The sequence below is a fragment of the Bos javanicus genome, chromosome 13, assembly GCF_032452875.1.
Source record: "Bos javanicus breed banteng chromosome 13, ARS-OSU_banteng_1.0, whole genome shotgun sequence".
NCBI lineage: Eukaryota > Metazoa > Chordata > Mammalia > Artiodactyla > Bovidae > Bos > Bos javanicus.
Genome location: NC_083880.1, coordinates 63,934,686 through 63,952,533, shown reverse-complemented (window position 1 = coordinate 63,952,533; position 17,848 = coordinate 63,934,686). Strand labels below are relative to the sequence as shown.

General features: G+C 40.9%; 1 protein-coding gene across 2 annotated transcripts in view; it reads left to right on the top strand.

Annotated features, from left to right (window-relative positions):
* The window catches only part of PIGU (phosphatidylinositol glycan anchor biosynthesis class U), a 90,599-nt gene that overhangs the window by 29,708 nt on the left and 43,043 nt on the right, over nt 1–17,848 (top strand). For both annotated transcript variants that reach the window (XM_061437331.1, XM_061437332.1), the window contains one exon: nt 13,730–13,827. In XM_061437331.1, coding sequence (XP_061293315.1) covers nt 13,730–13,827 — 98 coding nt within the window. The remainder of the gene's footprint in view (nt 1–13,729; nt 13,828–17,848) is intronic.

Here is a 17,848-nt window from a genome sequence, read left to right as displayed (position 1 = left end):
ATATTGGAGCTTCAACTTCAGCATCAGTCCTTCCAATGAATATTCAGGACTGATTTCCTTTAGGATAGACTGGTCGGTTGTAGTTCAAGGGACTCTCAAGAGTCTTCTCCAACACCACGGTTCAAAAGCATCAGTTCTTTGGCGCTCAGCTTTCTTTATGGTCCAACTCTCACATCCATACATGACTACTGGAAAAACCATAGCTTTGACTAGACAGACCTTTGTTGGCAAAGTAATGTCTCTGCTTTTTTTGTTTGTTTATTTATTTTTTTTTTAATTTTATTTTATTTTTAAACTTTACAATATTGTATTAGTTTTGCCAAATATTGAAATGAATCCGCCACAGGTATACATGTGTTCCCCATCCTCCCTTCTCCCTCCCCATACCATCCCTCTGGGTCGTCCCAGTGCACCAGCCGTAAGCATCCAGTATCGTGCATTGAACCTGGACTGGCGACTCGTTTCATATATGATATTATACATGTTTCAATGTCATTCTCCCAGATCTTCCCAACCTCTCCCTCTCCCACAGAGTCCATAAGACTGTTCTATACATCAGTGTCTCTTTTGCTGTCTCGTATACAGGGTTATTGTTACCATCTTTCTAAATTCCATATATATGCGTTAGTATACTGTATTGGTGTTTTTCTTTCTGGCTTACTTCACTCTATATAATAGGCTCCAGTTTCATCCACCGGGAAAACTGGTCAACCACTGGTAAAAGAATGAAACTGGAACACTTTCTAACACCATACACAAAAATAAACTCAAAATGGATTAAAGATCTAAACATAAGACCAGAAACTATAAAACCCCTAGAGGAGAACATAGGCAAAACACTCTCTGACATACATCACAGCAGGATCCTCTATGACCCACCTCCCAGAATATTGGAAATAAAAGCAAAAATAAACAAATGGGACCTAATTAAACTTAAAAGCTTCTGCACAACAAAGTCTCTGCTTTTTAATATGCTGTCTAGGTTGGTCGTAGCTTTTCTTCCAAGGAGCAAGTGTCTTTTAATTTCATGGCTGCAGTCACCATCTGCAGTGATTTTGTGATACCGTTCAATATCACAGTAATTCAACTCTGTGCCTCAGCCAGTAATGCTGAAGAATCTGAAGTTGAATGGTTCTATGAAGACCTACAAGACCTTCTAGAAGTAACACTCAAAAAAGATGTCATTTTCATTATAGGGGACTGGAATGCAAAGGTAGGAAGTCAAGAGATACCTGGAGTAACAGGGAAATTTGGCCTTGGGGTACAGAATGAACCAGGGCAAAGGCTTAACAGAGTTTTGCAAGGAGAATGCACTGGTCATAGCAAACACCCTCTTCCACAAACACAAGAGAAGACTCTACATACGGACATCACCAGATGGTCAATACCAAAATCAGATTGATTATATTCTTTGCAGCCAAAGATGGAGAAGCTCTATACAATCAGCGAAACAAGACTGGGAGCTGACTGTGGCTCAGATCATGAACTCCTTATTGCCAAATTCAGACTTAAATTGAAGAAAATAGGGAAAACCACTGGACCATTCAGGTATGACCTAAATCACATCCCTTAATGATTATACAGTGGAAGTGACAAATAGATTCAAGGGATTAGATCTGATAGAGTGCCTGAAGAACTATGAACGGAGGTTAGTGACCTTATACAGGAGGCAGGGATCAAGACCATCCCCAAGAAAAAGAAATGCAAAAAGACAAAATGGTTATCTGAGGAGGCCTTACAAATATCTGAGAAAAGAGAAGCTAAAGGCAAAGGAGAAAAAGAAAGATATATCCATTTGAATGCAGAGTTCCAAAGAATAGCAAGGAGAGATAAGAAAGCCTTCCTCAGTGATCAATGCAAGAAAAACAATAGAAAAACAATAGAATGGGAAAGACCAGAGCTCTCGTCAGAAAATTAGAGATACCAAGGGAATATTTCACAATATGGGCACAATAAAGGACAGAAATGGTAAGGACCTAACAGAAGCAGAAGATATTAAGAAAAGGTGGCAAGAATACACAGAAGAACTATACAAAAAAGATTTTCATGACCCAGATAACCACGATGGTGTGATCACTCAACTAGAGCCAGACATCCTGTAGTGTGAAGTCAAGCGGGCCTTAGCAAGCATTGTTACGAACAAAGCTAGTGGAGGTGATGGAATTCCAGTTGAGCTGTGTCAAATCCTAAAAGATGATGCTGTGAAAGTGCTGCACTCAATTATGCCAGCAAAGTTGGAAAACTCAGCAGTATCCACAGGACTGGAAAAGGTCAGTTTTCATTCCAATCCCAAAGAAAGGCAATTCCAAAGAATGTTCAAACTATCGCACAATTGCACTCATCTCACATTCTAGCAAAGTAATGCTCAAAATCCTCCAAGCCAGGCTTCAATAATACGTGAACTGTGAACTTCCAGATGTTCAAGCTGGATTTAGAAAAGGCAGAGGAACCAGAAATCAAATTGCCAACATCCATTGGATCATCAAAAAAGCAAGAGAGTTCCAGAAAAAATATCTACTTCTGCTTTATTGACTATGCCAAAGCCTTTGACTGTGTGGATCACAACAAACTGTGAAAAATTCTGAAAGAGATGGGACTACCAGACCATCTGACCTGCCTCCTGAGAAATCTGTATGCAAGTCAAGAAGCAACAGTTAGGACTAGACATAGACTGGTTCCAGATTGCGAAAGGAGTACATCAAGGCTGTATATTGTCACCCTGCTTATTTAACTTCTATGCAGAGTACATCCTGTGAAATGCTGGGCTGGATGAAGCACAAACTGGAATCAGGGTTGCAGGGAGAAATCAATAACCTCAGATATTAATTATTAGATAACTAATAAAGCAAAGCAAATTGAAAACACAGAGAGAGAAGTGGCTTTTTTTATTCCCTTTCAAATTGGCAAAGATTTTAGAAGATAATTCTCAGTGCTGGCAAAGTGCTGTCAAATTGGCATTTTCCCACATCTCAAGTTGACTTATAAATTGGTACAACCCTCTTGAGAAGCAATTTGGCAGTAAAATGTTTGTACTTTAATGAATTTTAGTTTTGATAACCTAATTCCAAAATAATGCAGAATTATAGACCAGGCTTTATGATACAAAGTCATTAATTAAGGATTATTTATAATAGAAAAATTGGAAACTACTTCAAAATAGAGGAATGACTGAGTAAAACATATTTGCCCATGTAATTAAAGAAAATACAATTTACCCATGCACATATTTAATAATAATTCTACATTATGTGAGAGTACATTTATTTTTTAAAACTGAGTACAAAATTATATATTTTAATAAAATATAGTCTCAACTATGTGAAAACCACAGCACAAATAGAAAACAGATTCCAAAAGAGTAGTACTTGTTTCTAGTAGAGTAAGTTCATGAGTAATTTTTGTTTTTTCCTCCAAGTTTCTTTAATGAGCACATAATTTAAAATAAAGTAACTTAATTGACGAGGGACGGTGGAAGTTAACTTAGTATCTGTCTTCCCAGACTTTGATGGAGCAGGTGTCCCCTCAGAAGGGAGTGGCCTCATTTGCTTTGTCCCCTTGACTCCTTCTTGCCCTCCCTTGACTTCCTGTGTGTCAGGCCAGGTTTGTCTGGGATACGTCAAGAGCCACAGGCCACGACAAGGTCCAGGCCAGTGTATTGTGATGTCCTTGTTGGGGTGTTGGCCTGGAAACTCAGGTCTGTAGGCAGGGTTGATATTAGTTTAGTGAAGTGGCTTTGGTTTCAGTTCAGAGGTTGGAGCTTTGGTGAAGGAGTACTCTGCCTATCTGTGAGCTAGTTAAAATACTCCATCCCTCTGAAGTTGTCTTCATTAGGTTTTCACAAGGAAAACAAACAGATGTTAATAGGTATCCTGCCTGTTCACTGTGGTTGTTTGTCCACAGTGAGATGCTCCAGACTGGAAATTCCTGAGGTTTGCTGCCTAAGGACCCTTCCAACTGTCCTTATTCCACCAAAAGAGGCCTGGATGACAGCACTTGCTTCCCAAGGGGAAAGAAAGATCAGTACTACCAGAGGTAGTCCAGAGTAAGAGCTCAGGCTCTTCTGATGTCAGACAGATGTCAACAAAAAATGTTGCCTTCAAAATCAGAAAATAAAGGGTGTTGCAGCCCTCAAGCCATCACATTCCAGCTGCCCTGAAAGTGAATCCAGAAAGAACTCAGGATAGAAACAGGATGACCCATCTGGTGGCCAGTGCTGCAGCCACTCTCCCCCTTTTCCCCCCTTACCCCCAGACAGTGTACCCTGAGGAGACTCAGGGTGAGAATGTCCCCACCCAGGTAGCTGAGGTGCATATCAAAGAAATGATTTCAGTGAGACTCTTGCATCTGCTTTTTTTAAGAAAAGTGCTAAATTCCTTAACTTGAGGTATATAGTTTTCTTTCATTAACAGGAGACTTTTGATGTTCAAATTACCTGGTCTTTGTTGCAAAAACTACTATAGGGTACATGTATATTCATGTCTGAGTCCCTTCACTGTTCACCTGAGACTATCACAACATTGTTAATCAGCTATACCCTAATACAAAATAAAGTTTAAAACAAAAAAACTGCTATATATCCTGGCTCTTCCCTTACTTCTTCGGAAGCAGTCTCTGAGAGCTATCTGAGATGGTTTGTCTCAAGCTTTAGTCCTCAGTCTTGTCCACCAAATAAAATATAAATCTCAACTTTTTAGGTTGTGCATTTTTTTTAGTGAGACAGACCTGGTGGCTAATTGTAGCTCCAGCCCTTCCTGACAGTATCACCTCAAGTAAGTGACTTAACTGTTTGGGGCCTCAGTTTCCTTGTCTATAACATGGGGACTGAAACAATCTCTACTGTGTAAAGGGAACATAAAGAATGAATGAGATGGTAATGTGAAACAGTGTAGTATAGGGGCAGGTACTGGATGCTCAGTAAATGGTGGTGCTGATTGTTACTCTTAATATTATCTTCCTATTTAAAAGACCCCTCAGGATAGACAGGGTCTCCTTGAGTCTTCTGGAAAGGACTGGGAGAAGGTTAAAAGGAGAGGGTCTCTTCCTGGAGCCCTGGAAGAACATGGCAGAGTGGTGATCCTGAGCCCTGATGAACCCATCACTTCCGTATGCGGTTCCTCTCGGTAACCTTTTCACAGGCCCAAGGACCCTAGGATGAACCAGCCTGGGATTTTGTCAGATCAACCCAACTTCGAAACCTGTTTGTGCTGAGGCCTTACCAGTGCTGAGGCCTCAGGCAAATCACACAGCCTCTAGAGCTTCGGTTTGATCACACAGATAAGATCAGCCTCATGGATTAGTGGAGGAATAAACAAGAAACTTCACTGGAGCTTTAGGACTTCCCTGGTAAAGCATCTGTCTACAGTGCGGGAGACCTGGGTTCAATCTCTGGGTTGGGAAGATCCTCTGGAGAAGGAAATGGCAACCCACTCTAGTACTATTGCCTGGAAAATCCCATGGACAGAGGAGCCTGGTAGGCTACAGTCCATGGGGTCCCAAAGAGTCAGACATGACTGAGCGACTTCACTTTCACTTTAAGTTTCAAACAAGAAACAAAAACCCAATAGTTGCCTATTGTGATGTTAGTTGCCTGTTGCTCTGTTGTAATGTTAATAATACAGTCATGGACTGAGGTCAAGAAGGTAGCATAGTGATGCAGTTAAAAGACTAGGGGCTCTGGAATGCGACTGTCTTGGTTCATATTCTGTTACTGTTCACCAGTTTGGGACCCCTTGGCCAATAACATCTCTGTCCTTCAGTTGACTTATGTGTAGAATGGGGATAGAAATAGTACCCACTTCATGGAATTATTGGAAGGACTAAATGACTTAATAGGTTTAAAGTGCTTATAGTTGTGATTGGAACAGAATATATGCTCAGTGAATTATCGTCGTCATCGTCACCAATATGGATGGACCACTCTGAGAAAGCCTGCACTGTCGAAAGAATACTGGGCGGGGAGGCTGGAACGTTGAGCCAGGCCCCAGCCCCTCCTCCTGCCCAGTTGTCTCGCTTGCTGTTCAGGTCCTAGTGCAACTTCCTCTTCTGAATGTCCTTGGGACCTCAGTCCTTTTGACCACATTCCAGTCTGTCCCATTGCCTATTCTAGTACAGAATAGAATATTCTATTCTGTTTGTGTCCCAGTCTCTGCTCATTCTACTTGAATTCCACATCTTGAACGAGCCCCCACAGCCCCACCTCATCGACATTCCTGCACTGTCCTATAGCTCTGCCCCTGACCCAGGCCCAGATCCCTTCAAAGTACAGTCTCTGGAGGCAGAGTGTTAGCCCAGGTCTTGCCAAGGCTTGTTTTGGCCTTCACGCTGAAACAAATAGAGGCTTGGAAAACATAGTCAAAGCTCGATTGGCTAGATAATAAAATTTCCTGCAGCCAGTGCATGTATACAGTTGACTCATTTACTTTAATATTCTTATGATAAGGCCAAAGACTAGAGCTGGTACAGAAAACCTAGTGCCTGAGTATCTGGGCCATTCTAGCAGATAAATGGTAGCAATTATCTCTTTTTTTTTTTTTTAATTCAGTCTTCTTGGTATAGTTTGTCCTGGTTAGATGAGCAGTATGCCCTAGCTCTTGCCCAAATGAGGCTGCCACTTCATTATTATTTGAAATACCATGCCCAGGCTTGTAGACATGTTCTTGAATGATTGTGCAAGCTAAGCCTTCCTTGATTTGACCCCTACCTACTTGCTTGCTGAGACTTTTTTTGGCCACACTGCATGGCATGTGGGGTCTTAGTTCTCCGACTAGGGATTGAATCCCTGCCTCTTGCACCGGAAGCACAGTCTTAAGCACTGGACCACCAGGGAAGTCCCTTGCTGAGACTTCTTAGATTATAACTTTTTGTTGAAGTACAACATACAGAAAAGAGCACAAATCATTAGTGTACAGTTGAATGAATTTTCATAAGATGATGAGTAACCAACATATTAAGAAACAGGATGTTACCAACATTCACAAAAGTCCCTTTTGCACCCTCTTCCAGCCACTCCTTCCAACTCTGTTTTGCCATGTTGAGCTAATTACGATCCTCATCCCTCCACCCCCAGTATACCATTCTTCCCCTCGCCCTCCTGCCTGTGTAATTGCTGTTCCCTTGGACTGCCAGGCCTCACCTACTCATTGTTCAAAACTCAGGTGTCATCTTCTCCTAATGGATTCTGAATACTTGCACCGTACTTTCCTCCCATATTTTGTCATTGTTTACTGGGAGCTCCCTCAGGACAGAAACTATCTGAGTCATCAGTCTTCCGCACTCAGCACAGGCTTGGCATAGAACTGGCACTCCAGAAACGTTTGCATATTGTATTGTTGTTGTTCTGTCTCTGAGTTGTGTCCGACTCTTTGTGACCCCATGGACTGCAGCACGCTAGCCTTCCCTGTCCTTCACTGTCTCTCAGAGTTTGCTCAAACTCATGTCTGTTGAGTCAGTGATGCCATCCAACCATCTCACTTTCTTCAGCCCTCTTCTCCTGCCCTCAGTCTTTCCCAGCATCAGGGTCTTTTCCAGTGAGTTGGCTCTTTGCATCAGGTGGCCAAAAGATTGTAGCTTCAGCATCAGTCCTTCCAATGAATATTCAGGGTTGATTTCCTTTAGGATTGACTGGTTTGATCTCCTGCCAGTCCAAGGGACTCTCAAGAGTGTCTAAAATATTTGAAGACACCTTTTATTTTTATCTTTCCTGACCCTGTCCCAAGCACATACCATCCTCCTGCCTTCCTAATTCACTCTTCTTGCCTCTTCTAGTTTTTTTAAAAAACCATGTCAGCCCTGTCTGAGTCTCTCGTGTGCCTCCACTCTCCCCCCTCACTGTTGCTCAGACTGTGCGTGTGCCCCATCCACACATGCCCTAGCCTCCCACACACCAGGCTCCTGACTATTGCAGGACCACATTTCTGCCCCCAGACCAGAGGCCTCAGTCTTATAATAGTTTGCTCCACATCCTCTGTGCTGGCCGCCTGCCACAGGTCCTCAACTGCTATTCTGCAGGGTCTGTTTTATTTAAAAGTCAGAATCTATGGTAAGCGGCTTATGGCTTAGATGGTAAAGAATCTGCCTGTAATGCAGGAGACCTGGGTTCAATCCCTGGGTTGGGAAGATCCCGTGGAGAAGGGAATGGCAACCCACTCCAGTATTCTTGCCTGGAGAATTCTGTGGACAGAAGAGCCTGGAGGGCTACAGTCCATGGGATCGCAAAGAGTCAGATATGACTGAATGACTAACACTACATGTTTCATTTCTCTGTATTCTATACTTCATAAGTTTTCCTTTCTTAAGAACATTGGTCTCAATTAGACTTAAGGTGATCATTTCACAATATGTAGAAATATAAAATCATTATGTTGTACATCTAAAACTTATGTAATGTTATATGTCAATTAAATCTCAATTAAAAAAAAAAAGGAAATTGATTTTCTCCTAAGATTTTAAAAAAAGTTTTCAGGGGAACTTCCTGGTGGTCCAATGGTTAGGACTTTGCCCTTTCACTTTGGAGGGTGTGGGTTTGATCTCTGGTCCAGGAGCTAAAATCCCACAAGCTGCACAGTGCAGCCAAATAAAAACAAGATAATTACAAAAATAAAAAGGATTTCACATGTATCACTGAATGATATTCATTCATTCACCATGTGGGTGAGGTATTGTACTAAGATGCTAGAGATTCTAAGTTAAGAGAGGTTTATTGTCTTTGATTAACTCACAGACACATGAGAGAAAAATATTAGCAAATTATTAGAAGAGTGTCAGTACTGAATGAGAGTGTTGAATGAGTAAGAAAATGGGCACTGGAATCAGCTGAGTGATCCCATTGCTTAACGTGATACATTATCTTTGTTTCTGTACCTTGGTTTCTTCACCTAAAGAGCTTTGACATACAGAGGATAGGTGCCTAGCCCCTAGTAAGTGATGGGTAAATGGTAGCTATACTTGACTGTCATTAGCATCTCTGCTTAGGCCTCATAGAGGAAGTAACATTTCAACTGGTCACTACAGGATGGGTCTGTACTAGAAGGAAGACAGAGAAGGACAGCTAAGAAATAGCCTGAGAATGGACACAGAAGAATGAAAGGGCATGATGTTTTTAGACACTGGGGAATGATCCAGTGTAGCTGAAGAACAGAGGATGTGTAGGGATGGTGAGAGATGAAGCTCGGGAAATAAGACCCAGATAGTGAAGGGTCTTTTTAAAAATTAATTAATTAATTATTTGGCTGAGCCAGGACTTAGTTGTGGTGCACAGGATCTTCTATCTTCATAGCTACATGTGGGATCTTTACTTGCAGCATGGGAACTTCTAGTTGGGGCATGTGGGATCTAGTTCTCTGACCAGGGATCAAACCCGGGCCCCCTGCATTAGGAGTATGGAGTCTTAGCCACGGGACCTCCAGGGAAGTTCTCGTTGAAGGGTCTTGTTTGCTGCTGTTTGGACATAATCTGATAGATGAAATAGAACCCTGAGAAGTCTTTTAAGAGGGGCTTGTCACAATCTAAACTGTCTTTTAGACGTTTCCTTCTGGTACTTCTGTACCAGGATGGATTGGATGGGAGGGAGGTGGGGAGACCCCTGAGAAGGAAGAAGAACCTGCTAAAAACTGGTGAGAGAAGATAAGAGTGCGAATTGCAGTGATGGCTATTCCAGAGGTGGGTCAGTGGGGCGTGGTGACTGGTGGTAAGATTGTGAGAGCAGGAGGGTTGAAGAACAGCTGCAATGTCCAGAGAGCTGCTGATGCCGCATACTGGTAGAGGGACTAGCGGAAGAAACAGATTTTTCCTTCCTAATTATTTCATCGAAGGAGAAAGACTGCTTCTTCCTGATCTTGGAAGCAAGTATTCTAAAACTCACAAATCCATTCTTTAGCTTGGGGCAGTTTCTTCTCTATTGGGCCTTATAAATAGTTAGCTGCTCCAGACAAATAATTACTGATCTCGGGTGCTTAGGGCAGAAGGTGGCTTTGTTTCTTTCACTCCCTGGAGTCTCTTGGGAGAGAGGGGGTGAAAGCCATGTGTTTGTTTTCACCACATTTGTAAGAATGAATGGAGTTGAAACATTACCCCTCCTCTGTTAACAGACCCTTGGGCCTCTTCTCACTCCCAGGGCCATTAATCTCTGTAGAAAACAGTGTTAAATTTAAAAGTTCTTGGGACGTCCTTGGTGCTCCAGTGGTTAAGAATACACCTTCCAGTGCAGGGGACACAGGTTCTATCCCTGATCAGGGAACTAAGATCCCATGTGCCGAGGGGCAACTAAGCCCATGCCACCGCAACTACTGAGCCGACAATGCTCTGCAGCTAGAGAGAAGCCTGTTTGCCACAATGAAAGATCCTGCATGCTGCAACTAAGACCTGACACAGCTAAATTTTTTTTTTTCCCCAAAAGTTCATTCCAGCTTTTCCCCTTTCTTTGCTGGTTTCCCACAAAATATCATTCACCTTTTTGCCTTGGTCAAGGAATTCTGAGTCCCCCTAGCTGTTGGACTCCAGAATAGGACCTTGCCCACCACTACCATCTCCCTATCTTAGAATTGACCCAGTTCTGGTTCTAGCTGTGTGGGGGCCTCTGCTGGTAACATAGCTTGGCTGGGCACGATCTGTCCCTGCTCAGTCATAATTATAAGTACCGTGGATATAGGCCGTCATGCTGGCATTAGTCAACAATAGCCCATTCTGTTGGAGAAGGCAATGGCACCCCACTCCAGTACTCTTGCCTGGAAAATCCCATGGATGGAGGAGCCTGGTAGGCTGCAGTCCATGGGATCGGCTAAGAGTCGGACACAACTGAGCGACTTCACTTTGACTTTTCACTTTCATGCATTGGAGAAGGAAATGGCAACCCACTCCAGTATTCTTGCCTAGAGAATCCCAGGGATGGGGGAGCCTGGTGGGCTGCCGTCTATGGGGTCGCACAGAGTCAGACACAACTGAAGCGACTTAGCAGCAGCAGCAGCAGCCCATTCTATAGGGTTCTGTCCCTGGTCTTTTACTTCCAGCTTCCTCTTTTCTTTCCACTTTCTTTCAACGAGGAATTGTTTTCAGCTGGTGAATTTCATTGGCTTGAAGTGTGGAGCACCCAAAGTTATTTTCTCCATCACTCTCCAGTGAAGTAGTCGCTTTCATAACCCTCCCTCTTCCAAGGTGGCTCTCAGATGTTCCAAGTATAGATCTTCCTTGATTTATAATGAAGTTATGTCCCAGTAAACCCATCACAGGTTGAACATATCCTAAGTCAAAGCTACATTGAGTACACCTCACCTACTGAACATTATAGCTTAGTTTAACCTAGCCTACCTTACATGTGCTCAGGACACCTACATGAGCCTACAGTTGGGTGGGCAAAATCATCCAACACAAAGCCTATTTTATAATAAAGTGTTGAATATTCATGCAATTTATTGAATCTGTGTTGAAAGTGAAAAGCAGAATAGTTGAATGGATGCAAGTGTGTTGATTGTTTAACCTCGAGATTGACTGGTTGACTGGGAGCTGCGGCTGCTGCTGCTCACCATCACTAGTCTGGGGAAAAAGAATATTCAAAATTAGAAGTATGGTTTCTGCTGAATGTTTATCACTTTTGTACCATAAAAAAAAACCCGCAAGTCAAACCACTATGCGTAGACCACATTAGTGGGCAGAAAAGTCCTATGGAACAGCTCCTTCTGTTTATTTCTGGAGCTGAGTTGGGAGAGGGTAAAATTCCCTAGACTGAGTGGAGTGAATAGTTCCTTCTTTTATGAAACACCTTTGAGAGGATGTCTGTTTTCTTTTCAGTAAAAGTTGACCCCACACTAATAAGAGTGACCACGAGCAACATTATTTGATGAAATATTACCATTATAGATACCAGCCTTGGACCATCATTTGATCTCTACTGATTTCTGGGCCACTCTCGAATCTCTGTGGTAAACTAGGTATCTCTAGCTTTGATTTTAGGGTACTCCTTTATCTTAAACCATCTGAAAGGCAATAGCTACTTGGTTTTTAAAAATATATATCAGTTTTTTCTTACATCCATCTAGTTTTTTTAAACTGAAGTATAATTGATTTACAGTGTTGTAGTTTGTATCTGCTAATCTCAAAGTCCTAACTTAACCCTCTGTCATCCCTTTTCCCTCTTTGGTAACAGTAAGTTAGTTTTCTGTGTCTGTGTGTCTTTCTGTTTCATAAATAAGTTCATTCGTGTCATATTTTAGATTCCACATATAAATGATATCCTATGGTATTCGTCTAACTTAGATGATCATCTCTTGGTCCATCCATGTTGCTGCAAATGGCGTTATTTCATTCTTATGGCTCAGTAGTATTCTGTTGAGTGTATATACCACATCTTCTTTCCTTATTTATCTGTTGGTGGACATTTAGGTTGTTTCCATGTCTTGTAAATAGTGCTGCTATTAATATTGGAGTGCATGTATCTTTTTGAATTAGAGTTTTCTCCAGATACACACCCAGAAGTGGGATTTTTGGATTATATGGCAACTCTATTTTTAGCTTTTTAAGGAACCTCCATACATGTGTTTGTTGGTCATTTGTATGTCTTCTTTGGAGAAATATCTGTATAAGTCTTCTGCTCATTTTTTGATTGGGTTTTTTTTTTTGTTATTAAATTGTGTGAGCTGTTTATATATTTTGGAAATTAATCCCTTGTCAATTGTATCATTTAGAAATATTTTCTCCCAGTCCGTAGGTTGTCTTTTTGTTTTGTTTATGATTTCCTTTGCTGTACAAAAGCTTATAAATTTGATTAGGTTTTATTTGTTTATTTTTGCTTTCTTTTCTATTACCTTGGGAGACAAGATATCTGTTTTTTTTCTGAAGACAAAAACAAAGGATCCTTCTAGGAAGTTTAGAAAATACAGAGAAGCAAAAATGAAAAATCACCATAATCCAACCACCCAGAGGAAAACACTGAAATTTGTGGCCTAACCACTTAGGTTTTTTAAAAATATATTTATGTATATTTTTTAAAGAGGTTATAGCATGTATCTCTTTTATGATCTTCAATTAATAGAATGGTATAAGTATATCTCCATGTCATTGAAAATTCCTTATAACATCATATTTAGTAATTCCATAGTGGCCCATTTTATGTAGAATATTAATAAAGATAAATATATTTTAATCTGAAAAAATAAAAAGCATATACAAAAGGAAAGGATATTATAAAAATAGTGATGGAATGTTGCAACAATCAAAAGTATAGGTTTCAGGGACTTCCCTGGTGATTCAGTGGTTAGGGCTCTATGCTTCCACTGAGGGGGTCCAGGTTTGATCCCTGGTTGGGGAACAAAGGTCCTGCATGCTGCCCATTGCGACCCCCCAAAAAAGTATAGGTTTCACAGCTCTGAATCTCATAAGCAATAACTGTAAGCTTAATAAACTGTTTAGTTAAATAGGACATGGGTGTTAACAGACTAGATCTTTTTATTCATCTTTGGGCTGAAGTTTTGTAAAATTTTTCTGGGTCTGAAAATTTTACAAGAAATATACCTGTGGTGTTGTTAAAGGTAAGTGGTTTTGAGTTTCTTGGTTTCCTTTTATTAGAAATTAAGCCAAGAAGTTCTCACTCTTGTGAGTTTGCATACATCTTAGGCACCAAGGAGACATTTGACAGATTATTTGACAGCAGTTATTGGAAGTTTCTTGTTTGGGGGGACTGGTTGAATTGAATCCTAATCGCTGTGCCTGGATTAGTCCATGTATTTATTTCTTTTTACAGGTAGTGCCCTCCTCAGTGCTATCTTTCTTGCCTTAGCAACGTACCAGTCTCTGTACCCACTCACCTTGTTTGTCCCAGGACTCCTCTATCTCCTCCAGGTAAGCACTTGCTGGTCAGAAGCCAACACTCAGGTGACCTTTAATACACAGCATGGTCCTTGCTTAGGGGAAAGAAGGGCATGGCACAATAAAGGCTGTGGGACTGCGTCTCCAGTTCACATTTGCTTGCTTCTCCTTGAAAACACAAAGAAACTTGACTAACTTTAAACAAAGTGAACCCTTGGGTAGCCATTTCCTTCTCCAGGGGATCTTCCTGATCCAGGGATCGAACCCAAGTCTCCTGCATTGCAGGCAGGTTCTTTATCTGAGCTACCAGGGAACCCCCAATGATCATTATGTTCTAATTATACATATCATTGCAAATGTATCAGTGCATTTCATTTTTATGTTTGTAATTGGGATCCTTGCATTCTTTTTTTTTTTTTTGCCTAATATTCACAGATCCTTCTCTGAGCCCATTTCTTTAACTTTTTTTTTGTATAACAACACTGCCTTTGTAAGGTTCTTACGAATTTAATGTTGTGGGTGTACCTGATGCAATGCCTGGACCATAGTGGGAGATCAGTAGTTTAGTTGAAGAATGCAAACTGCTAATATTTACTGAGAACTTACTACTTGTTGGTCACTATGCTGAGCACTCTCCAGGCTTCATCTCATTTCAACCACAGAAGAACTTTAACAGGTCGGTCATATTATAAGCTGTGTATTCATCTACTAGTAATGATATTAGACACATACATTGCAGCTAGAATGTATGGCAGTTTAATCACTTGCCTGAGGTCACATGGCCAGCAAGTGACTGCTGAGATGTGAGCTTGGGCAGAGCCTGCTCTTAAGCATCTGTCTTTTCTACTCAAGTAAGAATATACACATCTCCTCAAGAGCAAGTAGCTGCTTACAGGTCCTGCATGGTTCCAAATCCATTCTTAGAAGGAAACATTTCATGAAAGGGTATGGAGGGCAATGCCATGATTCAAACCAAGAAATGTCTGTTTTCAGAACCCTTGTTCTTAATTATAAAATTTCTGTGCAACTGTTGCTGAAACTGAGTGTGTACCTCTGTTTACTGAAATAGGCCATGTGTGCTTGTCCTTTTAAGTGACTTCCTCATGTATCTTTTGGCTGATGTGTACAGTGGCACATGGTTAGCTTAGTCTTTCTCCTATTTGGGGAATTTGAGAGCTGCCCTAGTTGTCACTAATATAAGTAGTATAGACATTTAATTTCCTTAAGGTGTGTTCTTCCAGCTAAATTTTTAGCACCAAAAGTGTGAGAAATTTTATAGTTTTTTTATGCAAGACCACACTGCTCACCAGAAATCTGGAGCCAATCTGTGGGGCCACCATCAGCGTCTAAAGTGAACCACTTCCTCCCAGGCCACCAGCACTGGCTTTTCAAATTTGATTTATGATTATTAGTTTAATAGCTATATCATCATCCTGTGAAGTTATTTTACTTTGACTTGCTTTCTAGCTTCTTGTAGAAAGCAGACATCTTCTTACATAACAGTATGTTGTTGGTTATTTCCTTTCTTGCTTCATATTTACAGTTTATTCTTTAGAAGATCTGAGCACCACAAAGAATGCATTGCAACCAGAATTTCTGTACAACTGTTTATCAGATTAATACTATGAAAGTATATTTACTGAGACACATGAACTGACCAAAAAATTTTAAGTGGCTTGTTAAGCCAAATACTAAATACTATGTTATGTAAAATAGCTCTTATTTAAAACTCAAGGAAATTCTGTCCTGACAACAGTGGACAGTGTGGCTGAGTCATGGAGTCTAGCTACTCAAGCGGTCACTTTGTTCAGCTCCTCCCTCCACAAATATGGACTGAGCATCCGGAGTCAGTATGCTAGACACTCTGGGAGACTCTGCAGATAAAAAGCCTTTAATAAAGGTTGCTGAGCAGGAAGTCCTAAAGGAAGACAGCTCTGGCAGCAGCCTGGGTTGGATTGGAGTGAGGAGGAGCTGAGGTTGGGAAGAGTTTGGCCATCGTATTAGGTCGAGTCAGAGGGCTTGACTAGGGGCCCAGATCAGTGTCACAGGAAATGGAGAGATGAGGGACTAGATGCAGAATTCTAGGAGGTAGAATTGGCTGTGTGGCAGCTCTGTATATGTGGTGAACAGGACTGGAAAGAGTGAGATAAACTACAGGACCCATTTATGTAGAAATTACACATACTATATTTATGTGTTTTTATCTAAGTGTATGAAGTGGCCTTGAAAGGCAGTAGGGCCTTGTGAGGCACAGTAGTACATTTGGAAAATCAATCCAGTGACATCCGGGAAATAAACCCACTTGTTTAAATATAAGGAAGGGTGGGAACCATAAGCAGCCCAGGATAAGGCAGGTCTAGGACAGCCTGGGATGCCTCAAGTGAGTTGAGTTCCTGTAGGTCACTGTGTTTAGGCTACATACTGAATGGCCACCTAGTGGGGAGCTGTAGCAAAGCTGTAAGCATCAGATGGGTAGTTAGACCTGATAGTCTTAAAAATCCTTTCATCCCCCTAATTGAATTGGATTTGGTAACCACAGGAAAATGATACATCTGCTCTTGAGGTTATATTTTTCTAGAGTTTTTAAAGCCCTCTATAGACACATACATCCATCTAGGAGAGATTATGTCATTTATGTGAGGGCACAGGCTCGACTGGTACATCTTAATGGATGGAGAGCAAAATAGTATTGAAGACTAATGGGGAACTTCCTTTGGTGGTCCAGTGGTTAAGACTTTACACTTCCAATGCAGGGGACCCAGGTTCAGTCCCTCATCAGGGAACTAGATCCCACACACTGCAACTAAGACCCATGCAGCCAAATAAATAAAAATAATATTATTTACTTATTTTTAATTGGAGGATAATTGCTTTGCAATGTTGTATTGGTTTCTGCCATGCATCGACATGAATCAGCCATAGGTATACACATGTCTCTTCCCTCTTGAACCTCTCTCCCATCTCCCACCTGATCCTACCCCCTCTTGATTGTCACAGAGCAAGGGTTTGAGCTCCCTGCATTATACAGCAAATTCCCACTGGCTGTCTATTTTACATATGGTAATGTATATGTTACCAAATACAGGCTCTTGGTTCATCCACCTCACTGGAACTGACTCAAATCTATTCATTTTTATGGCTGGGTAATATTCCATTGTATATATGTACCACAACTTCTTTATCCATTCATTTGATGATGGACATCTAGGTTGCTTTCATGGCCTGGCTATTGTAAATAGTACTACAGTGAACACTGGGGTACATGTGTCTTTAAGAATGGTTTTCTCAGGGTATATGCCCAGTACTGGGATTGCTGGGTCATATGATAGTTTTATTTCTAGTTTCTTTAAAGAACTCTCCATACTGTTCTCCATAGTGACTCTTATCAATTTACATTCCCACCAGCAGTGCAAGAGGATTCCCTTTTCTCCACATCCTCTCCAGCATTTATTGTTTGTAGATGTTTTGATGATGGCCATTCTGACCGGTGTGAGGTCATGGTCATCATTGTAGTTTTGATTTGCATTGCTCTAATAGTGAGCAGTGTTGAGCACCTTTTCATGTGTTTATCAGCCATCTGTACATCTTCTTTGAGGAGATGTCTTTTTAGGTCTTCTGCCCAGTTTTTGATTGAGTTGTTTGTTTTAATAATAATTTTAAAAATGTGACTAAATTTATTATATTCTGAGTATCAAAAGAATAATTACTGCAAGTAATTGTAAAACACTGAAGAAAAGTCTCTGTGTCTATAGTGATGCTCAGAAAAGGGGGGAAGAGAAAAAAATGCACGTGCCATCATTAAATATGGCTCTTTTATCAATTTTTTTTACTCTGAAAATCAATACTTAGAAGAAAAAAACTAAGCAATTACCCTTTCTTCTTAAAATGAGCTATTATTCTTCCCTAGTTAATGAAGGAAAGTTCTTTACAGAAAACTGCCAGCTTATAACTGCAGAAGGAAGGCTAGAATGGGTAATCATCAGTGAAATGATTAAATCTAGCAAAGATCATCATTGGATGCTAAAATCATTAGATGAAAGATTTTTTGGAGAAC